The sequence below is a fragment of the Urtica dioica genome, chromosome 2, assembly GCF_054948205.1.
Source record: "Urtica dioica subsp. dioica isolate 48M chromosome 2, U.dioica_male_clone48M_v1_H2, whole genome shotgun sequence".
Lineage (NCBI taxonomy): Eukaryota > Viridiplantae > Streptophyta > Magnoliopsida > Rosales > Urticaceae > Urtica > Urtica dioica.
Window position 1 is genome coordinate 42,238,273 of NC_142757.1, and position 12,824 is coordinate 42,251,096.

Below are 12,824 nucleotides of genomic sequence, written 5' to 3' on the forward strand. Positions count from 1 at the left end.
AAGTTTGTAAAAATGATTGCCATGAAAACTTGAAAAAAAAAAAAAAAGTTTGTAACCCAAGTCGAAAGGCTCAACGCGACCAGCACACGTGGCGAGATGTCTCTTATATAATAAAATTCGAAACTTGGGATTACACTATCTATTTACACACTCATGAACCACTGACTTCTAGTTCTTCTGAATCTACACAAAAAACTGAAGTAAAACAAGAACGAAGATCTAAAACTCATGAATAAGGAAACAGTTTTCAACAAGAAAAAGAAGACCGTATTTGGAAGATCATGTTTCTAACGCTTTTAAATCACTGTTTATCTCCCTCGATGATTTCTTCATGTTTTCATAATCTGGTCAAAAGTATATGCCTAGCAACTTTGTTAGAGTTATGTGGGGATTAAAAACCAATTTTCTAAAAAAATAATAATAATCATTTTAGTTGGGTTTTAGTTCGACGAAAGTCCAACAGCCGACCCAGTTCGACTCTTGATGGTCAGCCTAAGCCCAATCATCAGCTCAGTTCGCCAAAAGAGGGACGAGTCGCTCTTGTTGACTCAGTCGAAAGAACCAGTCTTGATTAGATAAAAGATTTTGCCGCGAAGACCGGATCTGAGACGACTTCGACCAGTGGCATGGCAGAGCCGAACAGATCAACATGTGTCCTCCCCGATGAACTCCTCTTCGGCTATAAATAGAAGCCAATATGTTGATTTTCACACACAAGCCTACGCAATAACTTTAAATATTTACATACTATCCGTATTCTCATTGTTGAGCTCGCCTGTTAGAGTTCTACACCACGTTCCCTTTACAACACATTTAGTCATCAATAAAAATATTAAATTCTTTTGTTCGCCTTTATTCGTTTATTTTTATAAAATCTTTGTTTCTTGTACGAAGTCTTCCGAGACCCATATTTAAATAAATCAAATATATACCATATTATAATTTGTGATTGTTGACGATCCCGAAATCGACATCAACAATTTGGCGCCGTCTATGGGAAATTTCAGAAAGACCAACCTCGAAAGAAACAAGTTCGCCAGGAAAGAAATATTATGTCTTCCACCCGACTCATTATGAATCAGTAGACGAAATCCCTCCGGCGATCAGGGCAATCCTGGATATGCTGAACAAAAAAATAAAAAGTCAGGAAGAAACCAACCAAACTCTTACTGCTCGGTTGAATTCACTCTCGACCTTTCAGAACACTCTGAATCCCCAGGCGGGATCCGGCGAAATGACCACCTCAAAATCTGCTTGGACCACGACGTCAGCCGCGTAAACCAGTCGAGTTCTTCCTCCTGGAGTCCGCTTGGACTTCAACGGGATTCAGGTTTCCCAAGGGCTAGATCAGTCCCCCGGTCCGAGCTCCCAGTTAGGATGGAACGCAGAAGAGGCCGCCACTGAAGCTACGATCGATCCAGCCAGACTGCCCCCGCCCCTGCCGGCAGGATCAGCCACTGGATCTTTTCTGGCGAGTTTTGGACCTCACCCTTTGACGACCTCCCAGATGTTCACGGCCTAATATTTTGGCGGAAAGAACCAGACCCAATATAATCCGACCGAAGTCACTACAGTCACAACAATGTGCACGGGACTTCGCCCCTCTCAAGGGGGAGAACCCAGCATGACTGAGTTCGAAAGATTCAAGGAATCGGTGACGGTTGAACTAAGAGCAGTCCACTCAAAGTTTCAAAGTGCGACTAGCTCGGCCCCCGAGATAGAACGACTCGTTGCAGAAACGGGAAGGACTCCTTTCGCTAAAAACATCACCGACGTGTTCATTGGAGACGCTGGGAAGGTTCGCCTTCCTCGGTACAATGGGACTTTGAACCTGAAGGCTTATATCCTTTCCTTCAGAACTGCAATGGGACGGGCCATGCTGATAGAGAGAGAACAAGAGTCGGGGTGCTTCCAATTGTTCGCTGAAAACTTGTGTGGAACTGCCTTTGGATTTCAGACTTGAGCCTAACTCTATCGATAGCTTTGCCAAAGTATCGGCATCATTCCGAAAACATTATTTGATGTTTGTAGAGATGAACTCACAATAGCAGATCTGTGGGGGGTCCAATAGAAGGAGAACGAATCCTTGATGGACTACATGGTCCGTTACAAGGACATACTCTCAAAAATCTCTAACGTTGATCCCGAATCCGCCATAACCTCTCTAAGGACCGGTCTGTGGCATGAATCGAGATTCAAGCTAGAGATGATTGTTAACCGCCCCTTTACTTTGGAAGACGCGATTCACAAGGCCACAAACTATGCTAAGGCTGAGGAGGAATTCACTTCCTTAGCGAAATAGGCGCACGGCCGAAAAGAAACCACATGTAAACACATGGGTGCGGCCTGTAAACGTTGGGGGCAGCCCCCGAAGGGCCAATCCCCAAGATGCCGGGCCACAAGTCAGAAAACAACACGCCCCTCTGGGTTTTACTTTCAACATAGGAGATGAAAGTAAGGAGGGAGGTCCCCAAGCAAAAAAAATGGACTAGGCTGCGATTTCCATCAGACCAACGGCCACACCACGATAATTTGCAAAACTATGCGTAAAGTCTTGGCTGAAAAATATGCAAAAGGGGAACTAAAGGACATCGATTTGAGTCCTCCACAAAAAAAAAGGTCTTCAACAACAACCGAGGGAGGGGTAACCCCTCCCTTAAGAGGTCTAGGCCCACCGATGAAGGGGAACCTGGATCTCCGCCGATCACAGCAAAACATCGAGTGGACTTCATAATGGGCGGCTCAAAATTTTGCAACAGCTCAGTCAACTCGATTAAAACTCATCAGCGTCAGTTGATGAACAAAACCACCAAAATCGGAGCAGAACAGGATGTTCAAATCTCGTTCCCTGAAAAAGAAGCCTCAGGGGCAACAGACCCGCACGATGACACACTCGTATTAACGCTCGACGTGGCCAACTGCGAGGTCGCCCGAGTCCTGATCGATGGAGGAAACTCTATATATCTCATCTTCAAGGACACGATCACGAGGATGGGGATCGAAGAGTCCGATATCGAAAGGGAACAGACCCAATTAACATGCTTCAATGGGTCAATTACTCCATCGCTAGGAACCATTAAGTTGCCCGTAAAGACAAACGGAGTAAACAAGATAGTTGAATTTCAGGTTCTAGATTGTCTCTCCCCTACAACATCATCTTGGGACGACCATGGATACATAGATGAGGGCCGTGCCCTCAACCTTTCAGCAATGTATTCAATTTCTCACGCCTGGAGGGATATGAGAGATTAGAGGAAACCAGGCAACCTCCTATAGCTGTTATCTCACTAGCCACAAGCATAGTGTTAAAGAGGCTAGGGAAAGACAATAGCAATTAATGAACGTGGAGCCGGCTAAAAAAGAAATCTCCAAGCTAGAAGAGTCAGATTCACCAAGTATTGATGACAGTACAAGTACAGCTCGATGACCTCGATCCCTCCAAGTGTGTAGGAATCGGAGTCGAGCTCAAAGGATGTATACGGCGAAAGCTGATTTGTTTCTTGAAACGAAACAAATCTACCTTCGCCTTGATGACGAAAGATATGTCGGGGATTAGTATCGATTTTGCGTCTCACCGACTTAAAGTTGATCCTAATTTAAATCGGTAAAACAAAAGAGACGCAAGCTCGGGTCAGACAAGGCATCAGTAGTCAACGACGAAGTCGAAAGACTCTTCGGGGCTGACTCAATCCGCGAAGTGAAATATTTGGATTGGTTAGCAAACATCGTCCTCATAAAGAAAAAGAACGGAAAATGGAGGGTATGCATTGACTTCACGAACCTGAACAAAGCGTGCCCCAAAGACAGCTTCTCATTGCCGCATATCGACCAATTGGTCGAGGTAACCGTGGGGCATAAGATACTTTCGTTTATGGACGCATTCTCATGATATAACCAAATCCTAATGCATCCAGACGATCAAGAAAAAACGGAATTCATAATAGACCGATGCACGTATTGCTAAAAGGTCATGCTATTTGGACTAAAAAACGCTGGCGCCACCTATCAAAGGTTAGTCAATGAAATGTTCAAAGAAAAAATAGGAAAAACAATGGAAGTGTATATCGATGATATATATGCTCGTAAAGTCCCTAAAAGAAAACGACCACGTAGGACATTTAGAGGAATGTTTAGAGGTACTGAATAAGTATCAAATGAAACTGAACCCCACCAAGTGATCATTAGGAGTATCCTCCGGAATATTCCTTGGGTACATAGTCACCCAACGAGGAATCGAAGCCAACCCAGATCAGTTACATGCCCTACGAGAGATGCCCTCACCTCGTAACAGACGCGACGTGCAGTGGTTGACGAGCCGAATTGTCGCCCTCAATCGCTTCATCTCTCAATCCACGGACAAATGCCTCACATTTTACCGACTCCTCAAAGGAAATAAGAAGCTCGAATGGGATGAAAAATGTGAAGAAACATTTAAAGAACTAAAAGAGTATTTGTCGACACCCCCGGTCCTATCAAAACCAGTGGCGGGAGAGCTACTCTACCTATACGTCGCTGTTTTCCAAGCGACGGTTAGTGGAGTGCTCGTCTGGGAAGAGCAAGGGGACCAACGACCCATATTCTACGTGAGTAAGTCGTTAGTCGATGCAGAAATTTGATATCCTATTATGGAGAAATTGGCTTTAGCCGTCGTTTCCACCGCACGAAAACTCCGGCCATACTTCCAATCCCACTCCATAATAGTGATGACGACCCAACCGCTGAGAAGTTTCCTACACAGCCCTAATCAGTTTGGGAGATTGACCAAATGGGCCGTAGAACTGAGCGAATACAACATGAGTATCGAATTAGGACATGCGATAAATCCCAGGTTTTAGCAGACTTCCTTGTCAAACTCCTAAGAGAAGACCCCGCCGTGACCAAAGTCGAGGGCACGTGGACACTGAAAGTGGACGGAGCATCGTCAAAACAAGGGGCATGAATAGGAATACACTTAACATCTCCCACGGCAAAATCATCGAGCAATCATTCAGGCTCGACTTTGTTACATCCAACAACGAGGCCGAGTACAAAGCGCTAATAGCCGAACTAAGATTAGTTACAACAATTGGAGCAAGACAAGTGCAAGCTTTTTACGACTCTCAGCTCGTAGCAAATCAATACTCTGGTGAATATGAAATGCGGGACGAACGAATGGAAGCCTATTTGAAGGTCGTAAAAGAAATTACGACACAATTCAAACAATTCTCTCTAATGATAATCCCTAGAGGTGAGAACATCTCGGTAGATGCACTGGCCGCCTTGACGTCCACTTCGGATCCGGACCTTAAAATGATCATACCAGTAGAAAAAATCAAACAACCTTCCATAGCCATCACTGTTACCGCAGTCGTAACTATAGAAAGGGGAGATTGGAGAGATGAAATAATGCATTACATCACAACTAGTACAGTCCCGTCCGACAAGATGGCAAAACGCAAACTCGTACTAAGAAGTGCAAGATTCTGCATGATAGACAGAAACTTGTTCAAAAGAAGCTTCGCAGGACCATATCTTAAGTTCGTTGGAATGGATGATTCAAAACAAATCCTAGAAGACGTACACGATGGAGAATGCATAAGCCACATAAGTGGAAGAGCACTCGCCATCATAATAAAGAGGCAAAGCTACTTTTGGCCGACCATGTTGGTAGATTGCGAGGCACATTCGCACTGCTGCGACCAATGCCAACGCCACGCACCTAATATAAAAAGACCCGCAAAAGAGTTGTCCTCAATCTCGGCTCCATACTCATTCATGAAATGGTCTATGGACATCGTGGGACCAATGCCGGCCGCCCTTGGCGGATTAAGATTTTTATTAATCTTAATGGTTTATTTTTCCAAATGGGTCGAAGCAGGCGCCTTCGTCTTGATCAAAGACGTCGACGTCGAAGCATTCATCTGGAAAAATATAATTTGTCGGCATGGAACTCCCCACGAAATCGTGGCGGACAACGGATCACAATTTATATCCAAAAAATTCAGAACATTTTGCTACAACAATAACGTGGAACTAAGGATGTCAACACCATGATATCATCAGGGAAACAGACATGCAGAGGCAGCAAATAAAACCATCATAAACTTCATGAGAAAGAGGCTCAAAGCTAAGAAAGGACGATGGGCAGAAGAGCTATCAAGTGTGCTCTGGGCCTATCGAACCAGCCCGCGAAGACCGACAGGGGAAACTCTGTTTTCCTTAGTACATGGAGTCGAATCAGTCATCCCGGTCGAACCCCAGGTGCAAACTCTAAGGACGATGCACGCACACGAGGATGGGCCAAAAAATGAACAATTGATATGCGATGATTTGGATTTTATAGACGAAAAGAGGGAGTCGGCCTTGATATGGCTATCCCAGTACAAACAGTCTATCGCCAGGTTCTATAACAAGGGCGTAAGCTCTAGAAAATTTGAGATAGGGGACTTAGTCCTCCGAAAATTATTTCAAAACACTACCGAGACTAATGTCGAGAAACTAGGCACAAATAGGGAAGGCCCTTATAGAGTCACCAAGATTGCGCATCCCGGCTTCTATGAACTTGAAACACTTAACGGAATCCCAGTTTTAAGGTCACGGAACATCTCGAATCTTAGAAAATACTACTGCTAAAACTAGTAAGAATCCAACTACGTCCGACTTGATCCCTACATAAAGGTACGTAGGCAGCTTTTCTTTGCAAATGCACAGTCCCATCTTAATAAAAATATCTTAATCTCCCTTTTCTCGAAAAGAACTAAAAATATAACAATCGGGCTTCGGAGCTCACACTTCGTCCGAACAGTCCGGACCTCGGACTAGGACTACAGTGTAATTACCTCACGACTAAGGCGAGATCCAAAATCTCACTTCTTCATCTCACGTAACATTTGAATTAGAGGTTGCACCTCGACAAGATCGACCTCGCCCAAGAACATTAAGTGAAAGTTTTGAGATCTCGAAAATCTAAAAGACTTAACAACATCTAGTAAAATTCATTACTTCAGCCTAAAGAAAACATTTTAGATATTTGACGAACTAAAAGACTTAGCAAATATAAAAGATATGTCCACGCGACTCCGGCCTAAGGAAAACATTTTAGATAATAGACGATCTAAAAGACTTAGCTAATTTGAAAACATCACTATATGACTTCGGCCTTAAATCTTAATGGAAACGTTTTGGGTCTCGGCGATCTAAAAGACTTAACAGGTTTTAGAAAACCCGAGTTGTTAAGACTACGACTTAGTAACATTAGATGGAAACCCTCAGAGCAAGAGGGCGACCTAAAAGACTTAGCAAAATCCAAAGATAAAAATATCATGAGAATTATAAAGCGTGATTCAAAATTATAATAGCGGGAATATAAAATAGGGGTACCGAAGCCCCCTATAATTGTCTGAAAAACATAACAAGAATCTTGCCCAAAACAACGGGCCCAAAAAATTTAAACAAAAAAAAACACAAAAAGAATTCAAGAGGACTTGAACTGGAATCACCGCCATGAGCTTAGGCTTCCAGATGCTCCGGGGTCGGGGTAAACGGCTGTGTATTCTCGTTGCCCTCTGAAATAGGGTTCAAGGCCTCGTCCATCAGGCCCATAATCGACCCATGCTCGTCAAACTGTTGAGCTTTCGGCTCTGGGACCTCAGCTAGGATATCAGTGGCGGAGTCGATGGGGACTTCAGGAGGGGAGCGATCGGCGTAGGGCGTGAAGGGGATATCTTCTACCTCGGGGACGGTGATGGCCGCGTATTTGGCTTCACACTGAGCGATATCATCCTCTGTATCCTTCAGTTCGCCGGCTCAGTCTGAAATATCCCCCATCAACGCCTCCGAGATCAACTCCTTATTGTCATGGCACTGCTCGAGCTTTTTGAGGACGAGGACGGCCTCGTCTATCTTATCCTTCTGAGCGCGATACTTGAGTGTGTGCTCCCGATATCGCAGCGAGGTCGCCTTCCTCGCCGCTAAGACCGCCCTCTCATTCTCAGCCTTGGCCAACCTCCTGAGTTTCGCCGCCTCATCCCGAGCGGCCTCTAGATCTCGGTCCCGGTTCCTCACCATGGCCTCGGCCGCATCGAGCTTCTCCTTCAGTTCAGCGGAGTGAACACCCCACCGATCGATCATAGCCTCAATCTTCTCGACTTCGGCCTCCAGAGCTTTAGTCTTCGCGACCAAATCCGCCTGGGCAGTTTTGTACTTCTCCAGGAGGGCGTCCTTGGCAGCGACGTCCTCCTAAAGAGTAGCAACTTTACCGCCCACCTCCTTCAGTTCGGCCTGAAGCGACTCCATCCCCTTCTTGACCGAGGCCATTTTGGCAAGAGCAGTACTAGCCTTCCGAAGGTGCTTCTCGTACCGAAACACGCCGCGGTTGAACTGAGTCAACAACTGCACACAAAATATCCCTATTAGTTCGGCCATCCCTTGTTCTTTAAAAAAAAAATTCCTAAGTGTCGAAGTTCGACTTTGTAATAAAAAAAACAAAATAAAATAACAAGGAGACTTACCTCGGTAATGGTCGACGTCATGCATTGGTACCAGTTCGCCTCCACTAGCTCGGGAACCTTAGGCAGCTTGTGACCCTCTATGGTCAGCTGCCTGAGGAACCCCATAGACGAGTATAGGTCGTCGCAGAGCAGGTGGTCCCAGTTATAATGGAAGTTGACGGTGTATGCCTTCTTCGGCTTCGAAGAAGAGGCACCGAGATCATCGCCTCCGTGAGACCTCGCCTAACCGTTTTCCCCGGCTGGGGTCTTCTCCCCTTTGTCCCCCTGAGTCACTTCGGCCTCGGGGGCTCCATCTTCGGGCCTGCTTGCGGCCACCACGGAGGCCGGGTTTTTACCCTCGTTGCCCTTATTGTTCTTCTTCCTCACCTCGCCTTCGTCAGGCGTGTCACCCTCTTCGCTTCAACCCACTGACAACCTTTTTTTTCTTGGAGCCGCTGCGGCCTCAGCCGACTTGTCAGCCTGCCCAGCCGCCACAGCAAGAACAGACCCCAGGGGTTGATCGCCCTGCACATCACCGGTCCCCGCAGGGGCCGCATCATTCTCGACATCCACGACTGAGATGTCGGACCAAAGATGCCCTCCGGTAACCTTGACTTTGGGGTTTTTATAGGAGGACCCGAAGGCGTTGTGGCCGAAGAGGAAGCCATTGCAGCTTTCTTGTTGCGCCTTGCATCACGGGCGCTAACATGAATGTTCATGCTGTCCTTGACAACTATACAAACAAAACAGAATTTTCAATCGAAAGACTAAAAAAACAACTACAAAAAAAACAGAGGAAGAAGTTTTGGTCGAACTAACCTTCTTCTAGAACAATGGTTGATGGAGATGGCCAAAGTCTGGCCGAGATAAAACGCTCTGGAGTGAAGCTCGACCACTCTCCACGACCTTCCAGAAGTAGGGCGAGCTTGGCAGTAAACTCAGCGAGCGAAAGAGCCTTGATTTTTCCTAAAAAAAATATACACGCGTTAATATACTTAACCAAAAAAATTAACAAACTTTTAAGACACAAGAAAATCCGCATACTTGGCGAGCTCGCCCACTTCGCTGGGAAATTGCGAGCTCGGCTCCCGAGGGATTGTTCGTTAACGGCGAAGTAAAAGTAACGTAGTCCCCAATTCTTATCTTTTGAAGGGAGACCAGAGATCACTCCCCGGCCCGCGGCCTTCGAAACGTAGAAACACTTGTCGTGTTTCGAATTCACCTTGACCACACAAAGACGGACTAAGTCCATCTGATCGAGGTCGACCTTCTGTTCGTGGGCCACGACTAGAAGGCCCAAAACCATTCGAACAAAATTGGGGCACATCTTGGGTAGGGTTAACCCCAGGGCCTCGACGAAGTAAAAAAAGAAGAGGATGGATTGGAAATCGAAGCCCACACGATTCCAACCAAACCTCGTAAATACAGTCGTACCCATCAACCAGAGTATCCGTCGTAGCGAGCGGTGGTGGAAGAAGGAGTCCAATCTCGTGGGCTATTTAGTATTTGCATCGGATGTTTGCAAGATCCAAGCTCTTGACAGCCGATGGCATGAGGATGTCATCATTACCCAAAAGTTTGGGTTCCGACTGAGTAGCTCCGGACCCAGACCTTTGAATTCGAAGGAAAAGAAGGGTAAAGTATGTGGAGTTTTGAAGTTTGCTTGAGTTCGCTAGCCAAAAATGGAGCAAGTTAGTTTTAAAAGAATTGAGTTCGCTAGCCGAGCTAAAGCGAAGTGTTTAAAACTTTGGATTTGTTTGAGTTCGCTGGCCGAACTGAAAGAAATTCAAAGTCGAAATCACAAAAAATTTTAAAGTCGTAGAGAGAAAACGTAAGTATTTTGAAGCAAGTGAAAGAAGAGAGAAGTTACCTTTTCACCGAAGTCGCTGGAATATAAATGAAATAAGAAGTCTTTTCGAATTACTCTTATTTATAACCTTCATATTAAACCGAGTTCCGATAAAATCTAATGATTACGAATCAAATAAAAAATTATGTCGGTTAAAATAATATAAAATCCTAACTGACACCCGACTCTTCAATTTCGACCAGTGAAGCGCGACTAGTATCGCGCCACGTGTTCGAAATATATCATAAATGCGCGGCACGCGCCAAAAGAAAATTTTGGATTTTCCCCCTCTTTTTATTTCGGGAATTTCGACAGTTTCGCTCTAGTATTTTAAAAAAATGTTTGGAATATTTTTCAAAATACTCGGGGGCTAATTGTGGGGGTTAAAAACCAATTTTCTAAAATATATATCATTTTAGTTGGTCTTGTTCGACCGAAAGCCCAACAGACGACCTAGTCCGACTCTTGAAGGTTAGCCCAAGCCCAATCAGTAGCTCAAATCGCCAAAGGAAGGATAAGCCGATCGTGCTGACTAAGTCGAAGGAACTAGTCTTGGTCAGATAGAAGACTTTGCCACGAAGATCGGATCTGAGATGACTTCGACCAGCGGCGTGGCAGATCCGCACTTATCAACACGTGTCCTCCCCGATGAAGTCCTCTTCGGCTATAAATAAAAGCCAACACGTGGCAGATCCCCGATGAACTCCTCTTCGGCGTGGCAGATTACTAACCTTTTTAGAAGCTTGAACGTTGAGAAGCTTTTGGAAAGTTGCAACGTTCATCTCCCTCGCAGCACGTCTCTCTTCTTTCCTCGGCAACACGAGAAACCACGATAGTTTCTATCATATGAATCACTCGAGAGAAAATGAATTAGTGAGTGGGCACTTTTAAACACGACGACTCAAGAACAAGTCTTAGAGTCGAAGAGCTAAAACACTAGGTCAAATATGGACCTAGGTACCAAAACAAAAAACGAAATTGACTAGAGAGAGAGAGAGAAAGGAGTCGGCCACAAGGTCTAGAGAGAGAGTCTCTCAATCTCTAACTTATGTGGAATTAAATAAAATGAGAGGAATGAGGGCTCTATTTATAGGAGAGGTTTTACCTTCAATAAGGTAGTTTCCTCTTCTATAGAATATCACATATTCAAGAGCAAATATTTCCCTTTTCTCTATCCAAGTCACACGGCCAACTATGCCTTCATGACACCTTGGATTTGTTTCCTCTTTTATTCCTTGCCTTGCCTTGACTTGTCTTGGCCAAATTCCCTTATGCATGCATGGGAAATTTGTTTCCTCTTTTTCTTTTGGCAAGTATCTTGATACATTTATGCACAAAATATTCTCTATTTTTCTTTGGGTAGTGGGTGCCCATGGCCTTCTAGAAAGGGCTTCTAGAAGTTTTTCCATTTGTTCATGACAACATGAAAAAGGCCCATTAAGAATTTTCAATAAAACTCTTATGAAATGAAATTAATCCACAAGGCCCAATAAAACTAATATTGGCCGAGTGATGCATGTCATCAAATGACCATGTCAAAAAATTTATTGACATTCATTTCATCCTATGTCTCAAAAGATAAAAATACCCTTTTGATAATTTTCGTAAAACTTGACTCGTTTTTGTTTTGACTTAGCTTCTAGTTTAACTATTCCTACTCGATGTGATTTGTGACAGTGACCTCATGGATCCGAATGAACAAAGCTTGAGCTAAACACTTGGACTCAAAAGTTCACAAACCTTTTCCAAGTTTAGCTTAATGTCAACTGACTCCACTAAAGAGTTGACACTGAAAATCTCTCAGTTCAAATGAATTTATTTTCTACTAAAGAATTCAACCAAATTATGATGAGCGGATCCACTGAATATTATCTATGTTTACCCTTCATGAATATCATCAGCTAGTCCGGATTTACAAAATTACCATTTTACCTTTCTAGCTGTTATTTCCCCAACTCCTTTATCGCTGGTGAATAAGTTAGAAACAATGTATTGACGAGGAGCTAACAAGTGCACTGGTCAATTCAGTACCTTCGGAAGATAACTAGAAGAACTATAGAGTCTCCAACTCTCAATGTCCCATAACCAGACATCATAGATTCTCCTAACAATCGTACTGAGGTCAACAGTCCTTTGACCCTTAGATTACGAATATATCGTTTTAAGCAAACTACGAAGAGTTTGTTCATGAAAATCTACATTTGTCTCTTCGTAAGTTGTTAAGTTTGTTTATGGACTAAAGACTAATGTTTTATCATAAAGCTTCAAACAGACAAGGAAGAATGAATGAATGTTTCAACTTTTTATTAATGAATAAGCAATTACAAGAAAGAGTCTTCGTGAGACTTTATTACATCAAATGTACAAAATAAAGACTATAACTCTTCTTGTGGGCACCATTGACAACAATAGAGAGAATAAGGAATGAGAAATGATGTGTATAGAGTTTGTCCCTTATAATTGTGTCTCCCCCTTTGGAGTAAAATATGGGATTTTAATAGGACTTA

General features: G+C 44.0%; 1 protein-coding gene across 1 annotated transcript; it reads left to right on the forward strand.

Annotated features, from left to right (window-relative positions):
* Window positions 1-4,935: 4,935 nt before the first annotated feature.
* On the forward strand, window positions 4,936-6,033 carry LOC149404815 (uncharacterized). The gene has a single exon (XM_089607687.1). The coding sequence runs from the start codon at window positions 4,936-4,938 to the stop codon at window positions 6,031-6,033; it is 1,098 nt and encodes a 365-aa protein (XP_089463813.1).
* The last annotated feature ends 6,791 nt before the right edge of the window (window positions 6,034-12,824 follow it).

Coding starts and splice junctions, on each gene's coding strand:
- LOC149404815 (XM_089607687.1), top strand. CDS start 4,936: ATGAATAGGAATACACTTAACATCTCCCACGGCAAAATCATCGAGCAA.